This window comes from Lagopus muta, chromosome Z (genome assembly GCF_023343835.1).
Source record: "Lagopus muta isolate bLagMut1 chromosome Z, bLagMut1 primary, whole genome shotgun sequence".
Classification (NCBI taxonomy): Eukaryota; Metazoa; Chordata; class Aves; order Galliformes; family Phasianidae; genus Lagopus; species Lagopus muta.
Genome location: NC_064472.1, coordinates 40,511,539 through 40,537,888, shown reverse-complemented (window position 1 = coordinate 40,537,888; position 26,350 = coordinate 40,511,539). Strand labels below are relative to the sequence as shown.

The following is a 26,350-nucleotide window of genomic DNA, read 5'->3' as shown; positions in this document are numbered from 1 at the left end:
TTGTGACTCACAGCCACAGAGGGTTTATACCAAAGTTTGTAAATTAGCATTCCCTTTTCTTATTATAAAGCCTGAAGATGTAGATAAGATTTAAGCCAAAGATTGTTATCTTTTCTTAGACTGCATTTCCATTTAAATAATTGCCTCTTTTTCTTTAAAATGAAAACTCCCAGCATCAAGATATGTTTCTGCAAGCAGCTCTGTTCTTATCATTTCCCTGAATTTCTCTTGTCTTTCTGAGAGGGCCATTTGAGAAAGAACTTCAGTAAGTAAGATATGAGAAATTCAAGGAACTATTTTGACACAATTTCTGCAGTCTGCTGAAGTACTCTTTTACCACAGGGCATAAGCTAGTCTCTCAGCTATCCAAATGTCTCCCAGCACAGCCTTTGGCTGCAGCCATGGAAGAATCCAAGTTCTGAGAAGACAGCTGTTGAGACGGTTTACCTAACATGTGCTGTGAATTTTAACACGTATACAGACCGTATACAGATGTATACAATACACCCATAGAAAAAGATCAAATAGAGCACAACAAAATGTTTCTCAGATTGCATGGAATGACTGATCTGATGAGACCAGGAATTCACCATGGGTAGGTTCAGACATTTACTTATGACAAAAAATAAATACTGTATACTCAGGCACAGTCTGAGTCACAGAACCACAGAATGGCTTGTGCTGGAAAGGACTTTAAAGACCATCCAGTTCCAATCCCCTGCTGCGGGTATGGTAGCCACTGATCAGGTCAGGCTACCAAGGACCCCATCCAGCCTGGCCTTGAATGATTCCAGGCATGGACAGAACAAGTAAAATTCTATGTTTTCTCTGTACACTTTCAATTGTTAAGGAAAATACCTGGTGCTTTTGTTGTTGTTGTTTGCTTTTTTTTCACAGAAAGTGTTGTACATATGTCTGGGTATGTTTACTGTAAACAAACAGCAGCTGCAAATCTAAGACAGAAAAGAATACCTGTGTGCTTTGTTCTCTCTTGAAACCATTCAATCTTGCAGACAAGAAAATTTACTAGAATGTTTATTTCACAAAAACTCTCATACGAATAATACAGACTCTCATACGAATAATATTTTTTTCATTGGTGTACCACAGACTTGTTTCACGATGTTGAGGCCAGACTCCAAACACACAAAGAGCTACAATGACTCCCGCTGATTTCAGCGGCAAATCTATTCTAGATTGGGCCTATAGAAGAAAGCTATCACTGCAAAGAAAAGCTAAAACTTCTTTCTCAGCATTTCTGAAAGACATCCTTTCTTTTGCACTGTGCCATTTCAGGGTTCTCTAAAATGCTGCCATCAAGAGGCAAAAGAATTGTAGCCTTAAAATGCAATGCGACATTGTGACAAAAGTGCAAAACCACAGCTCAAACAATTCCAGTGAGGAAACATGCCAAATCAGAATGTGCAATGCAAAAGGTTTTCATGAGTTGCAGAAGAACCATCTTGTAGCAAGATAAAGATTCTTGGGAATTGCTGGATTCAGACCAACATTCAGCAGAGTTCCCTGTACTTGCAAGGAAAGCAAAGCCTTTCTCTTCAGAAGCAAAAGCTAATAGAAAAAGTAAATACTTTCTTCAAACAGGCATGCATGAATTTGAGGCTTTCAGACTGGGTACCTACACCACATCTCCAAGATGAGGACTATGATTTACTGTGTCTGAAGCCATATCTCAATGAAAAAGCAGACTTAATGTCTCCTTCCAGCACAAAGTACAAGCCTGAAAGCACTTTGCCACACTGCTGAGCTCAGCACAGAGCATTGGGTTTCACTGCTTGTGCTGCAGGGGATGCCTGTGGCAGGCAAAGGGGTGCAACTTGTGAATCCAGCATTTCCTGGGAGTGTTGGAGAACTCAAGTCAAAGTCCACTTAAAAGCTGTCTGAAGGCTGGGGGATGGTGAACTTGCTTCCCCAGCTGCAGAGTGGTGACAGCAGATAGCAGTCACCTCTCCAGCACCATCGTTATTTCTGGCAAACTATGAGCAAATTGAGGGAATCAGATCCTGGGATGACCCCTGTCACTAGTGCCTACTCCACAGTAATGGCTACAGTACCTTTAAACTGCTTCTGACCCCTCTTCTCTGCTTACCTTATCCAAAAAGCTTTGGCCAAAGGAACACATTAGTATGCTGATCTTAACATCCAGGAACCTGGCTAACACTGCTTTGCATCATACAGATACATGCTGATTTATTACACAGACTGGCATTTGAAAAAGGACATCAATTTTTATGTCCTAGAGTACAAGCCAACTTCCATGTGTTGGAAGATTTGGAAGAAATGTACTGCATAAGGATTATTAGATACTTGGTGAAGAGTTTCTAATCTATACAGTACCACCTGTTTTTAGGTGTCAGAAAAATTACTACTGATATGTGCTACTGCAATTTGTTCATTACCAAACTGTGCAGATACAGGAGGCAAAATAAAGTGAGAGTTTACAATCCACATGACAGTACAACTAATTTGACTCCTACCAAATCCACTACTGTGCATTTCTGGCAGCACAAGCAAGATTCACAGGTCAAAGCACCACATGGAGTTTGCAACACTGTCAGTCCTTGGAGGAGAAACCCTCTCTAATGGAGAATTTCCATTTGTAAATTAGGGGATGAAAAACTGAGCCCATAAGCTCTTGCCTGGCTCTTTACCACACAAGAAGGAGTTCTTCAAGTTTTCCCACACAGTGCTGGTCAATGAATTTCTGTCTGGAGGCAATCCTATTGCTATTCCGGTCTCAACTGCCATTTGAGTAGAGACTGCAAAGCAGTTGCTTTTCTATGAGAACAAAACAGGGACAAGACAAATCACGTCCTCCTGCACGAGCAGTCAGAGCGTATCAGTCATTTACTGTTCTTTCTTTGCCAAAAGCTGAGACTAAGGTTCTTTTATTTCTTTTCCATTTGTTTCTTTCTTCTTCCCTTCCTCTCTCCTTTGTGTGGGACACATTCCCCTCAATGGGTATTGTTTTCAGTTATTTCTCTATATATATATATATATATTTTTTTTTTTAAGGCAGCCACAGGCCTTCAAGCTGTGGGCAACAAAAAAAATAAGAGCATATCCTTGAAAGGCAGACTAAGAAACCAGATCTAAACAAATCCTAAGCAACACCTGGAAATGAAAGAAGCTGTGTGGGGATGGCTTAATTGCTGAAAGATGAAAGATTCTAACAGGCAACATAGCTGGTAAAAGTACTTGTAATGGCTGTTCAAAATCATGTCAAATCTGCATTCAAAGTTAGATTTGGCTTCTCACTATCCAAACTTAGACACAAATAGCTGCTAGAAAAAAACATTCCATTGTTTCTCTCCAGGGACACAAAGCAAGGTGGGAGGAAGGAGGAGAGGACGGAAGTGCCTTTATGAAGACAGCTTCCTAACTCCTTAACTCTGAGTCCAAAACTCTGTTCAAAGGATCCTCTTGGAGATAGAGAGCCTTTTCCTACCCTGTGACATATAAAATCACTGTTGTTCTATTAAATAGAGTTTCAACAAACATTTAGGTATCTAAAAGAGAAGCAATAATTTACTGGAATTGTCCAAATCTGTTCAAGGGCTTTTCAGAAAAGGAGTTAGTTGTTGAACTGAATATTTAGCACCTGAATACCTTTGAGAATTTCCTTTCATATGCCAAGCTGACATTTGAGAATGGAACTTCGATTACCATAATGCATAAATTAAAAATAAATAAATAAATGAAAAACAACAAGCAATCTCTAGAGAGATGATTGGTTTCATAGAGATACCCTTCAATTTAGAGAAATAGTCAATAATTGATGCGTATATGCCACACATTTTTTTTCTGAATACAAACAATACCCCCATGCAATATGTTTTTCATTAAAATATTTCTGTTTAATTGCTCCCAAAAGCTAATGGGTAAGTTGCTAGCTAGAGGTACAGCATAACTTCTCATCAACAGTGCTTCAACAGCAATTTCAGACCTTATTGCAGGGTCTTGACTTCAGTCATTTGACACTATTTCCCCCTGTGGGGGTTTTATACTTCAATCACAGTGACTCCCTAGCAATCTGCAAATAATAGTCTTCAATTATTATAGGAATTGATGGGCTAGAGATAAGACCAAGTAAGTGTTCACCTCATGCCAGATCTGTATGCCTCATGCCTTAATCTATGCACTGGCCTTTGAAGAGTGATAACCTGTCCTCCATGGAATGTCCTGCTCAACCACCTCGTCAAGTGCTAAGAAATTCATACCAACCCTCGCCTGGGAACTTCTGTGCTTACAGACTGCCTGTCTCTCCTTGTATCCTTCAGTCATAGCCCAGTAAGTCTGCACTTTTTGGAGAGAGAACAGCTGCTCCCAAAAGGCCTTTTCTTCCATTCAACAAACCCAAATAAAACTAGTTTACAGGAGAATGTGAAAGGGATGATTCAAAAAGATGACCATAAAGATGTGCTTTAGCAGTTAATGATGGAAACATGTTGCTGGACTTCAGATGTGTCAAAAAACCTGAGCTCAAGCATTCTACTATACAGAATATATGTCCAAACTAAATCAATTATATTACCACCTCTCAGTGAGAAAGAAAACCAAAACAAAACAGCCTTATCATTTTCTCTGACTACTGTTTAGAAAAGCAAGGAGCCTGTTGAAATATTAAATGAACTACTTAATGCTGAAAGACTGATTTGAAGAATATTACAGAATATTCCAGAGTACTACTGACTGCATTACTTTCATCTCTGTCAGCACTTAAAAAGGCTGCTACATTTCCTTTGCTTCTGACCCATCCTGTGCTCACAATGCATGTGCATGCAGTAAAGCCTGAGACAGTGAGAGGTTCCCCAGCAAACCCCTGTGAAAATGAAATCAAACATACTCAGATCTTACAAACTTTGATGCCATTTTTTTTTAGCAAAACCAATCAAACTGCACAGAGCTCAGACTACAATAGTCTGGGAGATCAGACACCCTGGAGTAGTTAGAGCGCCCTTCTCTTTGTAGGGAGAAATGGGGCAGAGGCAGGAGCATAGGCTTTCCACTTTCCAGCTGCACAGATCCCCTCTCTAAAAGGATATTATGGGGAAAGCACTTCTATTGCTGAATCTATTAACCTTGATGAAGAAAAGGGGGAGACAGAGAAGGTGAGCTAATCCTGGGTGCATGAGCTGCTATGCAAGCCAGCACACCCTCATGCATGAACAGAAACATGTAAATAAGGGAGCGTGTGCATATTCAGAGCAGGCAGCAGACTTTTCAGCAGATCTGGTGTGTACGAAAGATTAATCTGTGGATGATTTTGTGCTCAGGGCTAACTGCATGTTACACATTCACATTTTTTAATAATGATGCAACTGCCTGGTGATGAAACTTGAGAAAATAAAAGTAGGATTTATGATATTATTTTGGCTATAAAGTTATTTGATTTAGTTCTGATTTTTCCTTACTTCAGTATTCATTAAACCTAATATCTAGAAATATTTATATATTTGTATTTCTTATTTTATTGTATTTATTCTGATTGTATTCTTATTTACATTATCTGGCTTCTCTTGCATCTGTATTTCTTATTTAGCCAAAGCTCTCACTGACACAAAGAATAAATCAAAGGCCTAATCCTGTTCCCATGCCCAAGTTCATGATAAACAGGTTTTCACAATGGATTACGGTCTTTCCAGTCACCTTAATTGTAAGTACTACCCACTTAAGTTCTGTCATGTTACTTCTCATTATAATTCTATATACATAGGCAGGTTTTTATATATTTTTATATATAAACAACATTCCTATAACTTACTATACAACACAGAATCTGAAAGGCATAATTTAATAATTACAACATAAACAGAGCTATTTGTCATCTACATATAACTGATTTAACTACATGTTTTGGTGCCAAAACAGTGCATGAATTTCTGATACAACTGTACTGTCAAATGACAATCTTAAGGTAGTGAAGCTACTGAGATTACACCTACTAAAAAAGTGCTAAATTGTTTTTTTTTCATCTTGACTAATAACTCAATTGCAAAGAATGTTTATGCAAGCTTTGAACTGCATTTCAATTTTCATAGGGTTCCTAAGTAGGCATTTCACATGAGGCTTGCAGTAGTGCTTGATGCTGAAAGTGCCTCTAAGCACTCTGCTGTGCTTAACTGAAGTTAGCCAGGCAAATGAGAGCGCATGTCTCATGCTCTCGTTTCATTTTCTCTCTTTGAATGCTTTGAGTTGAAATGTATTCAGCAGCATACTCTTGCAGCTCAGAAGTCTAATGTTATACTGGCCTCCATCAGAAGAGGGGTGGCTAGCAGGGACAGGGAGGTGATTGTCCCTCCCTACTCTACCCTACTGAAGACCCATCTGGAGTACTGTGTCCAGGTCTGGGGCCCCCAGTACAAGAAAGACAGGGAGCTATTGGAGAGGGTCCAGAGAAGGGCCATGAAGATGATCAGAGAGCTGGATCACCTCCCCTGCAAAGACAGGTTGAGGCAGCTGCCTTGTTCAGCCTGGAGAAGAGAAGGCTGCAAGGAGACCTCATTGCGGCCTTCCAGTATTTAAAAGGAGATTATAAAAAGGAAAAGAATCAACTTCTTATTCAGATAGATAGTGATAGAACAAGGGGGAATGGTTTTATGCTCAAAAGGGAACATTTAGATTGGATGTCAGAGGAAAGTTCTTTACAGAGCAAGTGGTGAGACGCTGGAATAGGCTGCACAAGAGAGGCTGTGGGTACTCTGTCCTTGGAGGTGTTCAAGACCATGTTGGATGAGGTCCTGGGCAACCTGGTCTAGTACCAGATTTGGAGGTTGGTGGTTAGGTGGTATGGCAGGAAGGTTAGAACTTGATGACCCTTGAGGTCCCTTCTAACGCAAGCCATTCTATAAGTCTATGGTTCTTTGGATTTCAGTTTCTCAGATCTTCTCATAGCATCTGCTGTAGCCAGAAATATGTTTATTGCGCTGTATTTCCAGGTGATAAAATACACTATTCATAAATTAGAGATCAAAGTTCAGGCTGCTGTTTCTGTGGTTGCATTTCCAGAGCAGGGCTCCCAGTGGAAATTGGAGTTTCTGAAAATGTAACTGCTTGCCTTTTTTAAAAGATATAAATGGATTTCATGGACAGATCAAAATAGCAAAACAAGTAACTTCTGGGGGCAAAAATGACTCTGTATGTTCACCTCTACATTAAACGCAGAAATAGTCCTTTCCTTACAATGCTGAATTTTTAAAGAGGTGAACATCCTCACTGTGTGAGTTAAAGCCTTTTGGAGAATATTTTCTATTTGCTTAAAGAGAAAGTATGTTTGCTGAGACTCAGAATTGGGTGTTAGACAGCCTAGTTTCTCACAACTTTACTTATTCCCTGTTACATTTCATTTGTTGGGCACAGGAACTATGTGACAAAACTATTCGGAAAAATAGGCTCCAGCAAGATCTTGTTGTAGTTTTCCAATACTTGAAGGAAGCGTATAAAAAGGGGGGACAGCTGTTTACAAGGGTACAGGACAAGGGAGAATGATCTCAAACCGAGACAGGGGAGGTTTAGGTTAGGTATTAGGAGGAAATTTTTCACATAGAGGGTGGTGACACACTGAACTGGTTGCCCAAGGAGGTTGTGGATGCCCCATCCCTAGAGGATTCAAGGCCAGGCTGGACGTAGCTCTGGGCAGCCTGATCTGGTGGTTGGCAGCCCTGCACATAGCAGGGGGATTGAAACTAGATGATCATTGTGGTCCTTTTCAACCCAGGCCATTCTAAGATTCTATATGATTGTGTATATATATATGTATATGAAAATATGTGAGAATCAAAGTGCTAAGGTCTGGGGGACAAATCTACTTTGACTTAAGAAAAGTCAAATTTGGCTAATGGAATACATCACCCCTGTACGCAGATAACATCTCTGACATGTGCATCTCATGGTGAAAATTAGCAAAGATAGAAAATGTAGATGGTGTCTGCAATTAGGAATTAAAACTTAAAATCGAACTATGAAAATCCTCAGTCAAACCAAGAAAATATATTTTCATATATATTTATGTCTTTATCTAGCCAATATTTCTCTTATATATTTATCTAGCCAAGAAAATACCTTTAGGGTAAGGCACACAATGGGATTAGGACAAGCAGTAAATATATTCCTTCTCTCAATCTCAATCCTATTCACAGTTTTTTTGGCACATAATGCTCCTCAGCTTTCAGCATCTAAAGATTATGATCTTTGCAAAGTAAGTGCCCTTGTAAACCTCCCATCCTCTGAACCTGACTGCCAATGAATGTCAAGTTGGGCAAGTTCAGTCTGGGCAGCGAGGTGTTTCCTCTCAGTATGGATTACATGAAGATTGATTGGTTTTTCTTCTCTGCACTCTGGCTGCTGAGGTCAGACTGTTCTTTATAGGAAAATGAGCTACTTATAAATTTTCAGCTCACCGAACTTTGGGAGTTGACGGAAAATCGCCAAGCTTACAGCTTAGCTGGCTAAGAAACCACAACAGCCTTTCTTTTGCAGTCACTGAGATGTAAAAGCCTTTCAAAAGAGATGAAAATGCTGACATTCTTTCTCTTGGGAGACCTTCTTGTGCACAGGGAGAGAGTCTATTTTTTGCCCTGTAATACACATCAAAAAATGACTCCTGTAATGCTGTAAGGCTGTAAGATTATAGATACAACTTGGAACACGCTGCATTTGTTGCATGGAAGACAAAGTCAAAGAGATTTTCCAATACAGACAGTTAGCTCACTTTGTGTTTTTTGTGTTTTTTGGTGTTCTTTTTTTTTTTCTGTTTTTTTTTTTTTTTTTTTTTTTTAAAAGGATGGGCAGTAGACAGAAATGAACAAACTCGCTGCTCTGAGTTAGACACTGGTCAGATCCCCGCAGCGCACTGGCTCTCTCCTGGTGAGCTGTCTCTTTGCTGGCAGGTTTCCAGTCACCAGACCCTCATGCTCTGTCTGCAGTGACAGGCCACACACTGAGACAGACGTGACAGGGCCACACCACCATAGCAGGAGCCTGTGCTCCTGAGGCAAGGACGCCTGAGAAACACACCTCGAGTGTTTTGTTGAATCTCCTCTTGTTGAATCTGGCCTGGAAACAGTTCTTCTTTCAGATCAAATGGCTAGTGATTCAAGGGCTGGGCAGAAGGTTTTCAGTTGACACCAAAATGAAGGGGAAACCAGCCCTGCTGCAGAGGCATAGATGACCCTTGAAAAGGACTAAGCAGTAAGGTAAAAGCAGCTGCACCCTTCCACTGAGCTTCTGGGAGAGGCCATGTAGCTCTGTGAGGCCAGAGCTTGCCAAGGCTGAGCCATGGCCATGGCCCCTGGCTGGCAGGGACAGGCAGCTCTGCACCACACTGTGCTCCTACCAAGCTCCGCACTACTCCATCGTGAAAGAAGCTTGGAAAGAATCACAGCATCATGAATGACACAAACAAAGGGAACACAAATCCAGACCTCTTTCCCAGGCTTTTGGGGTGCCTCACACTCTCAAGTTCTTCACAACTTTTCCCCTTTAAAATTGAAGTTGAAATCATGAGCAGATTCAAAAACTTGTGAATTTGAAGTGAAAAGTCCAATACTGTAGAAGTCATAGTAAACTGACAAGAATAACACTCCTATTTCTTTTCTCGCATAAAAGTTATGCAAGAAGGTGGTGGACTGGAGAACAGAACTTCTGTTACTTGCCTAGCAGGGATAACCAAAGCCCATATCTGTATACCTTGGAAGAAATCTGTACTCACAGAATACAGCAAGTTAGAAAAAGACTGAGATCACCTGGGATGTAAATGAAAATGCCTGAGAGTAAATTAACAAGTCAAATGCCCAGAAGGTCAACTGGAAGGGCAATAATTATTCACATTGGGCGTGTGAGCTGTGTCTCATCTACCAACTGAAATGATTCACATGCATTTTTTCCATGTATGTTCACTAGAACCTGAACTAAGGCACACAGCAGGCATTAAAATTCTAGAAGCCACTCAGCTAAGTACAGTAATTGTTACTACTTTTCAGTGGCGTCTACATAACCCACTACTTTTTCAACATAGTATTGTAATAATGGGGCTGCTATCTGTGTGCTAATAGAAGTCCATGTGATGCACAGACATTATAGCACGTAAGCAAAACCCTACATTTTTATAAAAGTAATAAAAGCAAATTTGAAGGTTGCACTATTCTTTTTTATCCAGTGAACACAACTAAAGGGAACACTCGCACTCTGGTACTTGAAGAAACACCCAAGTCTGCAGAAATTTAGACCAAATGTTAAGACTACCTGATGAATACACATTCATTTACCACTTGAAAGTCACAGCCCACACCACATCATCTAAAACACATAGTATGTAGGTACGGCCACTCATCTTGCCACTAAACTACCTACTAAATAGGCTGTTATTTTCCATTATTGATAACACCTTAAAGGACAAATTGAACTGAGTTGAAAGCATGGATTCACTGGAAATGGAAACTGACATTACTGCAGTTGGCATTCATTCATCCTCAGGGACCTGAAATCTAGAGCTTACAAACCGCTTCATGAAAAGGCTAAGTTCCACCTTCCTCTCAGCTGCACCAAGTGGCCATGGTGATTTCTTGGCATGGAGGTGCAGGATGGCTCGTGCTTGAGTGAAATTCAGAGAACAATTTGATTCTTAAGATCCCAAAACCACCTGCAAGGAAATTCTTATCCAGCGTTTGTGTTCGAAGTCCAAATTTGGGCATAGCCACTGACGTCTTTCATGTGCCCTCTTCCTAGGTTTTGCTTTTCACATTAATGTTCAGCTCAGCAATCTTATCTGCTGACTGCGTTTCCACCATTAAGCACTGAAATGTAATAGTAATGGGCTGATACATTCTAAGACCTATGCTGCAAGCTAAGTGATGAGTGAAAAGTATCCATAGCTGTTCATGGGGAAAACAGCTTGGTTCCTTTCAGCCTATTTCAGCAGATCTGGCAAATTCAGCTGATAACTTTGGCAACCACAGTGTCAATGCAGGGATGTAAAAAACTAATTTTTGACACATTATGGTATTAATGAAGAGACTAGCTAATTTAGCTGCTGTGACATCTCGAAGGATTAGTGAAGCCAACCTTTTAGCAATGGTTAGTCACTATGCCCACAAGACATTAGATCATCTTGATTTCAGGAGAGACAATTTGTGTCAAAGTTTGCCATCCATGCAGGATTTCTGCATCTGACAGTAATGTTTAACTACAAAGTTATGGCTTGATTTTCAGCAACAGCTACTGATCACTATTGATAATTCCCAGGCAAAAAGTTTGCAGGCTAACATTAGTGTATCATAGCGTGGTTAACAGTGAATTAAGTGCAAAGAGCATTTCACTACCTCCAAGTGGTAGACTTCCTCACACATCTGAAATAAGAGTTGTCACTGTTAGCTAAGTACTGACAAAATGAGTGATCTTTTGATTTCTCATAGAAAGAAACAGAAAAGTCTGGTACATGCCTGAAACGTGCACCACAGACTGTAACTTTCCAAGACAGAAAGGTTCATGATACTGGTGTGGCAGATGAGCTGCACTAGCCAGCAGTAAATAATGGTCCACGGCAGATAAAGGAAGAATCTGAAGTGCTGGAATGGGCTGGCAGACAGACAAGTGCCCAAGAAACATCAGTGCATTTGCTGCCAAGGCAAAAATGGTGGGCAGTCGGAGTTGGAAGTATCAGATAGTTCTAGTTAGAAGATGAAAGGTAATTTTCAATTGTTAAGTCAATTAAAAGTTCATATGAGCATTTGGGCTGAAACCTGGGACAGAAATTCAGCCCTAAGTGATGACTGTAATCCAGATCCTGAAGTCACTGGGGCCTTGGTCTCCATGGATGTGCATTTCCCACCTCAAAGACTGTCCCACAGGAGAAGGGAAGTACTACAATTTTTTGTTTGAGATTGATTCTTTACGAGACAGCGCTTTTTAATTTTTAGTCACTAAGTCATAATAAGTCACTTTTTGATTTAAGTCACTCAGTCACTAAAGTACCAATACACTGAAAGTGTCAGAATTTCAAATTAAATTTACTGCTGTCAATTTTTAAATTTTCTTTTAACCGTGCACATTTTGAATACTATGCATTAGAGCATGATAAAATTTACTTGAAATGGTTATCTTTACAGAAGTCAAGATAGTTATTAAGTTGTAATGAAACTCCAATTGCTAAACACAGCAGATATACCCCTTCAGCTTCTGTGAAAACCACAACTCGATCTTCATACAGTTTCACCTAGCTCGAAGTTCAATCCCTTTCTGCAGGCCAGCATTCAATAAATTCGTTTCTAGCAGGACTGTCAATGATTGCTGTCTTTAATGCTAGAGGACAATGGAACTTAGATGAGATAGGAAATAACTATAAATGTTAATTATCTTGCTGCAAATGGGAAACCAGATGATATCTGGTTATTGCATACAGGAAAAAAGTATGAGAGCTACTTAGCTTATAAATACCAGATATATACATCAGGAGGAAGCTGATGAGTTACAAAAAGACAAATGCAGCTCTGTACTAACAAGGGAGCAAGAGAGAGTATGTGAAATCATTCACAGAAGGGCTATTTTTCTATCAGATAATTTGTATTTCCCTCTAGCAGACAGATTATAGAATCACAAAGTGGTTGAGGGGCTCAGATTGGTAGGATTTTCTGAATCCATCAGCTCCAGTCTGTGCCCAAGCAGGGAGAGCCAGAGCAGGATGCCCAAGATCACATCCAGACAGTTGTCAAAGATCTCTAAGGAGGAGACTCCACAACATCTGGACAGCTTGTGCCAGTGCTCTGTCATTCGCACAGCACTGAAGTGCTGCCTGGTGTTCAGAGGAAACCTCCCATGTTTCAGTTTGTGCTCACTGCCTCTTGTCCTGATACTGGACACCACCAGGAAAAGCCTATCTCTGTTTTCTGCACTATTGCATCAGATGTTTGTACACTTGGACCAAAGATCCTCCTGAGAATGCTCTTATCCAGGCTGAACAGTCCTGGCTTTCTCAGCTTCTCCTCACAGGAGAGGTTCTCCAGGCCCTTCACTATCTTGGTGGCCCTGCATTGTCCTCTTTCCAGTATGTCCATGTCTCTCTGTAATGGGGTTCCCAGGTCTGGACACAGTGCTCCAGATATGAGCTCTTCACTGCTGAGTAGGGGTAAAGATCACACCCTTGGACAGCTGGTTCACTGTGATATGGGGTCGGTCACACAAGCAGCATCCAAAAAAATTATGGAGTCAAAGCAAAACTGATCTGCACAAAAGATTTGAAGCTCTCTGACAAACAGCGTTAAAGTGTGTTTATGTGTGATGCATTCAAGCGTGTACAAGCATGCTCGTGTGTGTTCAGGTCTGTGGTGTGCTCACAAATGCATGTGTATAGTGTGTACATGTATGTTCGAGTATGTTCAGATGTGCAGTGCTTAAATGTGCATTCACATGTGTCAGGCATGTATGTGTTCACAAACATATGTTCACACATGTTCGCACTTGTGTTCACGTGTGGTGTCTGAGCATGTCCACACACGTGTCCACACAAGTTCAGATGTATGGTATGTACATGCATGTTTACATGTGTTCAGGTGTGTAGCATACGCATGCGTGTTCACATGTGCCTGCCTTGGTTTATACACAGTCGCAGTTTTCCTAATTTTCTTTGCTACAATAAAACCAAAAGATTAGGACCACCATGGCAATGTGGCAAAATGCAGAGCATCAGCCCCTCATAATTCCCCAGAGCACCATAGAAAACCCTTCAGCCGTGTCTTGCAAACATTTATGCACAAGCTGAACTTCATGTACTGTGATTAATTTCCCTGACACCATGCGGGTTTCATTGCAGCACATAAAACCAAACACAGACTTATATACTTTTAGGATCAGGACCTACTTAGTGCTGCTCAGCTGTGATTTAATGCATCTGTACTTAATGTGCAGCTTACTAAATGTGAGATAATTCTGTGCTTTCATACAGTTTTTGCGTATTTTTCTCCAGAACAGCATGTATGTTGCTTCAACATTAATGTTGAAAGTGAAATACTCCATAGTCACTAATGTTTATTTAAACAATTATAATGCTGTCTAATGCAGCTGGGAACGGAGGTACAGTAGCCTCATATTTAGAAGCATGGCCTTTTATATAACATTAGAGAGCTCTAGTGGGCATGTTGCCCATTTCTAATTCTCTAGTGGCTTCTATTTTTCACAGGCATTAATGTTCTAATCACAATGTATCTTTATAACATTTTCCTTGTGCTGATCAATTATCATAAAATCAGTGATTATTTAATACATCCTCCCACATATACTATACATATACTAGGCTATTCAAATAACCTCCGGTATAAGAGATAATGGGGCACTTCTAGTCTTAAATAGTGCCACACATGTAAAAATCATAGTGAAGGAGAACACTGGAAATGTATAATAAAAGCAGAAAAATCCCTTCTCATGAATGGCAGAAGCATTTTTGTTTGGATTATTCTTAGTGCAGCTATCATGATGTGGATGAGTATCAATGTTTGGAAAGTAAGTAGGTAGACCAGTATCAGACTTTACAGCCTTAGATGTAATGCACATACATATGCAGGCACAAACCCATGCATAGGTTAAGGAAGATTGCTATTACAGCACTTAAGCTTTGCAAAGTTGGAGATGATGACCTTTGCTTATGACCTTATGACCTAGGCAGGCAAGCCCTAAACAACAACTCATGCTTTGAAGCAGTATCATTCCAGGTATGACAGAGATGGGTGGTGATATCCTTTAGTTGCACACCCAATGGTCATCAGCTGCACAGGGAATCTCTGGATTGAATTCTCAGAGAGACATATTGGACTTCCAGGGAAACTGTATGTACTCTCCCACCAAAAGAACAAACAAACAAACAAACAAACAAAAAACGGAGGCAAAAAGATGGCTGAAACACTTAAAGACCTAACTGTACTGATGAAAAATATTAAGTACTACAGCTGCTATGTGATGTGATGGTATCACAGTACCATCCAGGTATTCTTTTCAGTTTTTTCACTGCTAATAGCTGGTTCAAAAATCAATATTTTACGTGTCCAATTCTACAGATTGTCATAGGTTTGAAGAGCAGTAGCTGAAGTTAGGAATACTCTTTTCTAGCTATGTGTAGTTAATTATTTTTAACTCTTCATGGCACTTTACATTTCATCTTCAAACTGAGCATGAAATAATTTCTATGTGACATTTATTGTCCAATAAGGAACTTCAAGCTCTTTTAAAAAATATTTAATGTCTTTTCCAGCTACAAAGATTGAACTGCACAGCTAAATTAAAATAATGGAATTTTTAACCCTTATTGATTCTTAAAACTTTACAAATTCTTAGATTTCAAAATCTGGTTATGTTTTTTACCAAAACAAAAGCAGTGAATATGTAACAACACTGAATGCTGTATCTGACCCAGCATTTGTTTTCTCCCAAGACAGCACTTGGTGCAGAGGACTGGCCAAAGACCACTGAAATCAATGGAAAGGCTACCAGTGACTTTGATGGAATATGGACTGGGTTTTGAGTATAAGACTAATGAATTAATTGACTCATTACAAAGTCTGAATTTGTCTTTGACAGATGTAAAGCAGTACATTAAACAAATCGCAGACGTTTTAACAACACCCTTTCACTCGCAGGAATTCAGACTCTTTTTTTCTGTTAGCTCCATTAAGGAGCCCCAGCACTTGCACAAGAAAAATGAATGACTGAAGTACATATAATTATTTGTACTTACAAGTATCTGGTTTGAGCTGACTGTTGGTAATTCCAAAGTACTGGGGATTTTCAATGACAGGAATCTTTGTCATCCCAATGATGACCGCATCAGGACCTCCCTCAGAAGAGGACGGAGTGTTACTGCCATTTGAGATGTGATGGAGAGGACTGGCTGAATCGTCGTCATTGCTGATAACTGAAGAAGGACCTAGAGTTAGAAAAAAAGATTTGCCTTAACTCAGCACGTTTCCTTTCCCTCAGACCATTCTTTTTTATTTACTTTTGTCAACAGTTTAACCTCCATCCTGATAGTCGAACACTCTCTTTATGTGCTTTGGTGATCTGACCTCATGAATTTTATATGTCTGGGTGGAGATGTACAAATGGTAGGCTGTTAGGAGTTGGAATGTGAAGCAAATTTTTGCACTGGTAGATCACCTAGACTAAATGTGTCAGAATTTAGTATAGTGTATTACTGGGAAAGTTCTCCAAATTTGATGAATTCGTTCTATCATTCACTGAAATACACATTAACTTTTTCAACTTAAGCTCTTCTCAGATCTCCCAGCAGTAATGCCTTTTTCACTGACTTTGGGAAATGCCTGTCTTCTCTTTGATGTGGTATTAAAACAAGAAAAAAAATGGATGGGAGATCGGCTCACCCTAATGGGGGAATTTCTGTCATTTCTGAAAAGCAAAATGGCTGACGGTCAAAACTGTGTGGACAGTGGTGACAGTCACAGAAGGTCACATGCCCGAAGTAGTAGAAAAGACATATCACATCCCACTGTGAAATACGGAGTCATTGCACTGTGGCTTCTCCTGTCCAGAACATTGTTCTGGCTCTTCCAGCCCCACCCATACCTGAGACGAGTCACATTCCAGAAAGAGGCTTATTTTGGTCAGTGATTTATTGAGAGTTTTGTTTTATTTTCACTTCATGATTTATGTGCCATGGAGATAAAACCTTATAACCACTCGAAAAAAATGCCTAGCTGTGTTCCACTTGTGTAAGCCACTGAGGCTTCTGATCTAACAGCAAGATCAGTGCAGATACCATTTGAACTCTTGTGATCTAACCCTGCTATCTAAATTCTCCATAACTTCCAGTTCACTGCCAGTATTCAAAGAAAACCAGTAACCAACTAGCAGTAAGAATATTTTGTCTAACCAGACAACTGAAGAGCCAGTAGAGAACAAGAACTTCACATTTCAGATAATTCTCCGTCCAAATTAACCGGTGATTTTGAGGAGGTATTCACATCATCTAATGTGAGCAATCAATAGATGATGCTAGAAACAGAATGATTCACTCTCTTGATGTGCCTATCCTGGAAGGACATCCTCAGAAGACACCTTTGTTTGCTTCCACCCTACTTGCTAAAGAAGGAAGTAGCAGAGAGGAGAGTGGAGAAGACTAACAGATGTGTTTACCCTGGGACATGAGCCACCCCTTATCAAAGTGTCCCAAACTGGATTTTAGGTTGGACAGAAGAGTGCAGAGTTACAAAAGATATAAGCACCCCAGCACAAAGATGGCATCTGTATCAGTGGTAGAGATGAAGGATACAGAAACAGAGAAACTGGGAACCAACACAGAGGATCTGAGAGAAGATGAGAAGGATTTATCTCAGCATAGACACAAATAAGGAGCAAGGGCAGGCCCAAGTACATCAGCCTAGAAAAATCTGCTTTAAAGAAAGGAAATTTAGCCTCTTTTAATGTTTTGTGGTGCACTATATCGTAACAAAAACACTTTATCATTTCATAGTATGGCTCACAGGAATAAAATAATTTGGCATGTGGCTATTCAACCCTTGCTTTAGAGATTCGAGCATACTCCCATGCCTGTCCTGCTTTCCTTTCTCCCCAGTTGGCTTAATGGTTCATGAGGGAAATGTTCTCATAGTTTGAAAAAGTATTTCTCTCCCTCTATCCTGAAACATTAGAGGTAATTTTTCAAATGCCTTGCACTTCACTGGAAAGTCATTGTTGACAAATGTAAGTGAAGCCTAGATCTCTGCAATTTATCAAGTGAAATACTAATACCAAGGCTGTTTTTGTCATTACCGATCACTGAGATTGATTCTACTAGGAAAACTGCCAGGACTAAGAGTTTTTGGTGAAGATTTCTCTAATGAACTGCAGAGCCTAGCAAAGTGTGGGAAATGGTCCCTCAAATGACACACAAAATACTTACGTAAAGTCACAACGTATTTTTCGGGTGTGTGAGTTGTGTGTAGTGCAATGAGAGTGCAAATACATTTAAAACCATATGCAATTTTTTTGTTGAGATTGTCCTAAGGTGTCTTAAATATCTGAATGCCAAGCTAATGGCACCAAAAAGCAAGCAGGCAAATACAAGTTGTCTCGGGAAAATGCAGTTCTTTTATACTAACAGAAAACTTGTATGAGGGTCAAATCCCTTCTCTTATAGCAAATGGACAAATGCTCCAGCCTCTGTAATTTCATAGAGGTGATGGCAAGGAATCACATATTTCTAGATGTTTGAGCAATATAATGAATAGAATCTCATTCTGTTGTCATATTATTTCTTCACTACTCTAAGACCCCATTTTGCACAGCAAGCTATTTTTTTTCAGTCAGTGTAAACTGCAAAGAGCTGCAGGTGAAAAGTAGCCAATCGTTCTATAAACCTATTTACTCAATTAAGATAACTGCTATCAAATTGTCATCCCTGTGGCTTGAAGGTGGTTCCACATGTATTAGACTCTCTGATGTAGATGAGGAAAACCTGGAAAACTAAATGATTCCTCCACAGTAGGAAACAGTTTAAGACAAAGTAAAATGTAGGAAATTTGTGCTGTGTCATTTGTTGTCCATTGTCATTTATTAGTAACGAATTAGCCCGTGCAATTGTCTTTGGAAACAGTTGTTTGGATTAAAAAATCCTATTTCCTTTTACTGCATATTTCTTCCAGTTAAGCCAAATGCAACATAGCCGATGGAAATTTTTGTCTACCAGAGGCAGTTGAGCTCAGATGCTTTTAAAAGAGCCTTTTTCTGTTAGCATCTTTTAGAGAATATGAACAAACTGACAGACAAACTGTGTCAATACTTGCATATCTGCCAGACTGACCACTTGCTGTGAAGATGCATTTCATTTTTTGAATGCATTAAGTGATATAACAATTACAGATCAGAACTGCAGCTCACTTCTCACAGCAGCAGCCTATGACTTATATTCCAGTAATGCAAAGCCATTTTCCTGGATGAAGCAAGATGAGACCATCATCTGTGCTGACGAGAAACTAGAATTGCCCTTTTCTGAATTTTCACTGAGCTCAAATCTAAAGATAATTTCTTAAAGTACCTCAAAGTATTCTTTCATGAAGATTAAATGGGGATGCTTCATTATTTGTTAAAAGCAGAATGAGTATGACAATTACCTGCAGTCTACTATTATTGATTCTGTTTTTTATCAAATCTGCTGTTGGTTTCACATCCAAAACCCGGAAATGTTGGACAAAATGTCTTTGGTGGAAGTTAAAATTATGGGTTATGAGTAGTCATTAGTTACTGCCAATAGCAGTCTCATAGTCAGCTTAAGCATTTAGGGAAACTGCAGAGGTTTTCTCTGCCTTCACTATGCTACCCAACATCTTCCTTGTTACCGCTTTTTGACTGCATTTCTTGTTTTAAGAAGACAGAAGCTGGAGCCAGATGAGAAATGGTAGGCTGCCCTAGAGAAGAAAGATGAGAGCTACACATTACAGAGCTGAATTTCTCCACTCTCTGGTGCTGAGCTAAGAAACTGTCCATTCTGCACAGCCTAGGCTCAAGAAAAATCCCTCTGTGTAGAAAAAAAAGCAGCTATCAGACAAAATGGTGACAAGAAAACTAATTATATTCTAAATTGACAAGCTATAGAAAACCCAAAACACTCCTCATATCCCTAGGTTGTGAATGATCCTAAGACATGGCATAGGGATAAGCAGGAACAGCAGGCAACTCTTGTTGCATGCCCTGCATAAAACTGGAGAAAATCACACGCTATGGGGGAAGGGAGGTCTTGTTTTATCAGCACCAGTGACAGAACAGGGCACCCCTCTCTGAACACAACTCATCTCTGCATCTCTGTGCTGCTTCCTCAACACAGTATCTCCACACTGTCCTTGACTTAACCTCACGCCAACAAATATCAATTTTCTTAGATTTAGAAACAAAATTTAATACTAATAACAATTTTCAAAGCATGCTGTTATTTCTGACCAAAAGAAAAAGTTTCATGATCATAAATTCCATCCTTTCATTCCACCCCTGTGCCATCAAGAGGCAATGCAGTTCTAGCATGTATGCTCCCAACACATATCTATACTGTTATTTGCTGGGGCTGGGTTTTGCTTCACACTATTCCAGACTTCAGCATATAATTAAGAAGTCGGCTGTGGCAACATATTTGACTACAGACTGCCACTGAAATAATCCACATGACCTTCCTGTGCGTAAAAGTACGGAAATAACCCTATAGTGAATAGTAGCATGAGCCAGCCAAGTAGGCTCAAAAAATAAAAATGAGAGCTTCTCAAAGGCAGAATTGGAAAGAACACATGGTTTTGGTTTGCATCTGGCATGGCCTTGTAAACATATATTCTTAGACTTCAGTTTAGATGGTCAAAAAAGTGATCACTGTGTCTACCTACTTCTCCTTTCACCTACTGCATCAAAGATAAAACCAATTTACTTTACGCGTATTTGCTCCCTAAACTCTAAAAAGATCTCTTGAAGACTGCAATATCCTGAAACCCCCTCACAACACACTTCCGTGAGTTACACATCACTTGAATTATCCCTGAAGTCACTACTAATGTCTCAGCCATGCTGAAAGTCATAATTACCAAAAACCAGCCTATTTTAGTATTGTGACAGGAGCTGTTTAGTTATGAGCACACATATGCTTAATCAAGTAAGAAGGCAGCTCAGATAAAGAGGATTATTTATAGAGTTGATTTTTGTGCCATGATGTCTTATTAACTGTGGCTCCTTCAATGAAAAATGACACTGTTAGCCTGAAAGATTTCCCAGTTGATCTTGCACTAGCATAAGTTCTTTTTGGAGTCCATGCAGGGACGTACCTGCATGACACACCACAAGTCAAAAGCGGGACAGTAAATACATACCACATCAGTCAGCATCACCTCTGCTAGATTTTAAGGCCATAATGAATCTTCTCTCTTCTCTCCTTTTGGGAGATGTGTAGTTAAATATCTTGCCCTAAAACAGTTTACCTGAGACTTTATTCCCCGTAAACTTCCATATTTGCTGTAGATTCTACTTTCTTCTTTATTTTTTGCATGATTAATATGTAAGTTGTGTGCTTCAGCAAAAGCATTGATTCAGATTCTTTTATTAGAGAGTTAAGATTCAAGTTTCCTAACAGAACAGACATCCTTTTAGATCAATTGTTAAGTCCCTATTTTATCTTTCACTCCCTTTAGAAGACAACTTACAAGTCATGGCTTGGTACTCTTTTTTTGACCCAGGTGATACAAACATTACTTTGAATACTCTTTGCCATTCCCAAATTCAACTAGTACAGGTAACTGTGATGTCGAATAATGTTTATGCAATTCCATTAGGCTGAATAAGAGGACCCAGCCTAATAGAGGGTAATGCAATTATAACAACATTATTTTATATTACTAGTCTCTTAAAATGTTCCACGCTGAATACAGATAATTGAATTAAGAGCCAAAAATAGAATACAAGGAGAAAAATCAAGGCCAGCTGAAATAAGCTGCCCAAAGAGAAGCCAGCTTAGACTCAGTTCAGTTAGTGGAGCTGTTAGAAGTAAATTCGGATTCTTCTGCAAATTCAGAGTGGGTTTGTTAAAACAGTGCTATTTGCTTTGCAACTGCTGCTGCTTTTCATGACGGAAGGAGCACAGCACACTGCTCTTGTGCTTTCTCAGCTGTTCAGCTGTGCAGAGCAATAGCTGTTCTTGCTTCTTTCCACCTTTCAGCCAACCTCTCTTTGTCTCTAATCTCTAACAGCTTTCCAGAACAGAGCCATCAGTGTTAGCCACAGTGCTGTCACCTTAATAGTCCTTGCCACAGTCAGTTAATAGTGGATTAATAGTGCTTTGTTTGTGGTGAAGGAGACAGAAGAGGATCGCCCCAAGCAGCCTTATACCCAAGCCTTTCCTGATGAAGCACACTGCTTCTCAGAGCTCAAACAAATGCATGCCCTTCCATCCTGATACAGCACATTGAGCCAAAAACGATGTTGTAGACATTAAGTCTGTGATTCAAAAACTGAGACTTGTCATGCTTGGGTGTTTAGAGGATAAATAATCTCACATCTTCTGACAGGTATCATTAATCCGTTTAACAGATTTACATCCTGCAGTGCGTTTTTAAGCTTGCACTCCATTGTTTCTGAATACATGAGGTAAGAAAATCTTTCTTATGCTGCCCAAAATGTTCATTTCCCATCCAGGAGCACGCCTCTAGGAAGTCAGAGGAACCAGAACGGATGTTGATTCAGAGAGCCAGAGAACATTCCCACACCCAGCAGATGAATGCCTCCAGTCAGCACATGCTTCATAGACTCCCTCTCCAACAATCTCTGAATTATAGAGTAAAGGGGACTCCTTGGAGAGCTCTCGTAGGAGAAGCTTCTCCAGTCAGGAGAAACTGACTGGAAATGGAGGCTTAAAATCAAGAAGCAGACTTTAGGCGTCTGTTCACCTGCAACTACTATGAAACAAGGGGGAGGCATTTATTTGAAGATCATAACAGACAGAGAACTTTGACAGAGTCAAAATTTAACCCAAGCGATAAAGTCTCTCATTTTGCTTTCACATGAAAATCAATGTTTTGTATTTCCATATTTGTAGCAGCTTCACAGGAAGACCAAATTATGTTGGTAACACCGTATCACTTTCCAGCAGAATAAATCAGTGACAGATTAGTTTCTTCCCTACACAGCATAGTTTAAGCAATAGGTACCCACGACCATAATTAAATAAAAAGTATGTTTGTCAGCTTCACAGGAACAAATCTTCAGTGTTGTCAGGTATCAAAGGTCAGCCTCAGTGACCAAAATGCTTTTCCCCTAAAATGCATGTTCTTCTTGCTGGAAAACTTGTTTCAAATGCCTAACTCCTCTAGATAGAAATGAATGTGCAATCTGTGTAATTTCCACTGAGATGGTTCTGTACAGATTTTAGCCACTCAAATATATCATCAGGCCTTTTTGTTGTTGCTTTTCATCTAAGAGTCACAGCTGCTTATGTGTTGATTCAGCTTTATTTTGGAGCACGATTGTGAAAGATCCCTAGTCAGTGCCAATCTAACTGCTATTTTTTTTTCTTACAGCCTCATCCATATTTTCATGTATGCAAGCATTCACACACCCCTAGTGCATTCCAAAGGTCATAATATCTGCAAGGGAAGTTTCCAGTTAAGGAAAATACCCTAGAATCTGTTAGAGGGTTGCTTTATAAAGCAAGTGGTTCCCCCAAAACCATGCAACCTACAGGATGCAGGAACAGACCAGATGCACAGATGTCTAGGTCTGGGACAGGCTGACAAGGCAGTTCACCCAAGAAACCTATTTTCCAGCACTACAAAACCCTGTAGGAAGAAATAAGAGGTCTGTAATTGTCCTTGTTTTGGCTGAGATCTCTTTTTTTCTTTTTCTTTTTTTTTCTTTTTTTCTCAGAGGCTTGCATTATGCCATGTTTGGGATTTTTGATGAAAACTGTGCTGTTAAAACAGGAATGTTTTCATTGTTGCAGAACAGTGCTTACACAGAGCCAAGGACTTTGCAGTGTTTCATACTGCCCTGCCAGGAAGGAGGCTAGGCAGGGAAAGAAGGGGGTCAGAGGCAGGACAGCAGACCCAGGCTGACCAAACAGATTAAAACTGTGACGTGCTCAGTGATAAAAGCTGGGGCTAAGAACAAGGAATGAGAGTAAGTTCAGAGCAGAGGTGTTTGTCTTTCCAGTACACTGCTATGCATGATGGGCCCAGCTTTCCTTGGAAGTGCCTGAACATCTGCTCGCCCACTGGAAGCAGTGAATAAATCCCTTGTTTTGCTTTGCTTGTACATACAGATTTTGCTTAAAATACTAAACTGTCTTTATCTGTCAACTTGTGAATTCTAACACTTTTATGATTCTCTCCCCTATCCCATTATGGGGCGACGTGCTGCTGAGCTGCCTGCTAGGTTAAACCAGAACAGTAATGCATAGTGTTTTCCAAGTGCAGCCCATGAAGGAGGGAGGATGGGTAACCGCCCCCTTCTCCCCTTTACTTCACAGGTGATTGTCATCAAGGGTTCCACCAGCAAAGACTTGTCCTGCAGCACAGTCTCTTAAACACAATCACCAATAAATCCTCATGGTTTGTCCTCTGTGAGGCACATACTATATTATTGCTGTTTTGGAGGCAGCAGGAGAGGCTCTGTGGCTCACTGATTTGCCTGCACTGCAGATGGGATCTTTGTCAAAGCCACAGGCAGCACAAGGAAGAATGGCCAGCTACTGTTGCCAAACCAGGCAGCCCTGGGAGAGCTAAAGCCCTCCTTCAGCTGTAGGATAAATGGTAGCCATACAGCTGCCTGCTGTCTCACAGGCATGTCTGCAGTATCTGTAGCTCAAATGATGTGCCCTATCATAAAGCATGAGGAATTTATGGCCTCTTGTTATTGGTTGTCAAATGAAACACACATCAGAGACAAAAATCTAGCAGGAATGGGGTGTATTAATCAGTAGAAATATGTGAGCCAGAGAAGGATACAGGGCAGCAGAAGACTTGCATAGAGAAGGAAACAATATTTGTATAGTGCTAGATGGGAACGAGGAGTTACATGTCAAAATTCAGTCAAGAAAAACTGTGATAAAATGTTATGAAACCTTCCTCAGTCAGTAGAAATGCACATAAAGAAGTTCAGAAATCTCCACTTCAGGAAATTTTAAAGTTATGTCAGACAAATATCTGTTTGGAAAACTATAGGTATGTTTTTTACTGGCTTGGGAAGGGAATTACGGCACCTTTTCAGTCGTATTTTTCCACAATACCAAAATGTAGACCTTGAATGGTCTTATGGAAAATGTTTTAACTCTTCAAGTGGTGATTTTCCACTCAAAACTGAGTGAGGTCTGCAGCTCAACAAATACAGAGCTTATGTATATGTACGTACATTTCACTGCATTAGCAATTTACTTTTCCGATCTGAATGATCTGAAATGGACCTATGCGGTGTTCCTCTCTCTGCCAATACAACAAATCAGAGATGCTGAATTTATTTCAGAATAACACTCTTCCTTCCTTAAGTGCTATTCCTGAAGCCGTGAAGCCTCACATCCTCCAAACCCCCTTCAATTATAGAACTAAAAATTACTGCTGCAGAGAAAGTGACACCCATGGACAGAGAGGCATCACCTCATTATTTCAGCCTGCTCCAGCATCACTGTACACAAGTTGTGAGATCAGATGCACAAGTTGACTGACTTGACTCTAGATGTTGGCACCCTACTGCTCTTCGCAGCCATATCCTCCTCCTTGTCAAAGAACATGCTTTATTCCCTACAGACTTCCTCTCCCTTGCTATTTTCTTTCTAACTGTTGCTGTAGTAAGCAGGAAACTGCCCAATGCAGAAAACCATTTGCACCACACTAGCTAGCTCAGCCATCCAGGAGGTAGTCACAGTACAAACCAAGCTCTGTCAATTTTGCTAATGCAGATTTGAAAATGAATACATTAACTGTGAAATTCATCATGAAAACACAATGGGGTTTTGGCAAAATATTAGAAGGATCAGTGTTTATATTTTGCAGAGCTCTAAATAAAGCAGTGTTTCTCTTTTCTTTTTTTTCTTTTTTTTTTTACCCAAGACATTGCACAGACTATTTTCACAAAACATAGAATCATAGAATCATAGAATTTGTCAGGTTGAAAAAAACCTTCAAGATCATCAAGTCCAATTGCAAAACATCTTCTGCAAAGCCAAGGAACTTTACCAAACATTTTCCTCTAATTTTTTTTCTGATAAACCTTCTCTGTTTCTGTACTGACTTCCTTCTTTTTGAAGAGTTTTGCCTTTCTCTTTATAACCATCTTTCTCTTGACTGCTTGGTTCATCAGTGCTGTCATTTTTTTTTTTTTTTTTTAATCACACTGGATTTCTTATTTCCTTGCAGCTTCCCATCACCTTGTAAAACACTTCAGCTTGCAATTATCCACTTGTGAATACCCACTTATGGCTTCTTGTGTTGTAAGTTAGATAGAAGCATTAAATAGCTTCAGCATCAATATTCTCTATTTTTGGGATAACATTAATTTATTCTCAAACTTCCCCTTTTACAAAAACTTCAGTCATGGCTGTTTCTTAGCAACATATTGATTAGAACAGATTTACATGGAAATCAAATACTCTCAAAAAGGAAGCTGACAATATAGCCTTATTTCTGATCAGCAAAAGCAAATACTACCATGCAGAATGCAATGGTTTTTCTGTGCTAACCTAATGAACATACACAGAACAAAAGCACAAAATGAAGTAGAAGACTATATAGACAATCCTAATCAGTGTATCTCTGAGTTGATCTGCAAAAATAATTTGCTTGCCTTCAGAGGCTGCAAAACAAAGGAAACTGCACACAAC

The 26,350-nt window shown here is 39.8% G+C and overlaps 1 protein-coding gene across 4 annotated transcripts in view; it reads right to left on the bottom strand.

The window, feature by feature from the left end:
* NTRK2 (neurotrophic receptor tyrosine kinase 2) overlaps positions 1-26,350 on the bottom strand; it is a 202,789-nt gene that overhangs the window by 72,377 nt on the left and 104,062 nt on the right. For all 4 annotated transcript variants that reach the window (XM_048930850.1, XM_048930851.1, XM_048930852.1 and 1 more), the window contains one exon: positions 15,737-15,925. In XM_048930850.1, coding sequence (XP_048786807.1) covers positions 15,737-15,925 — 189 coding nt within the window. The remainder of the gene's footprint in view (positions 1-15,736; positions 15,926-26,350) is intronic.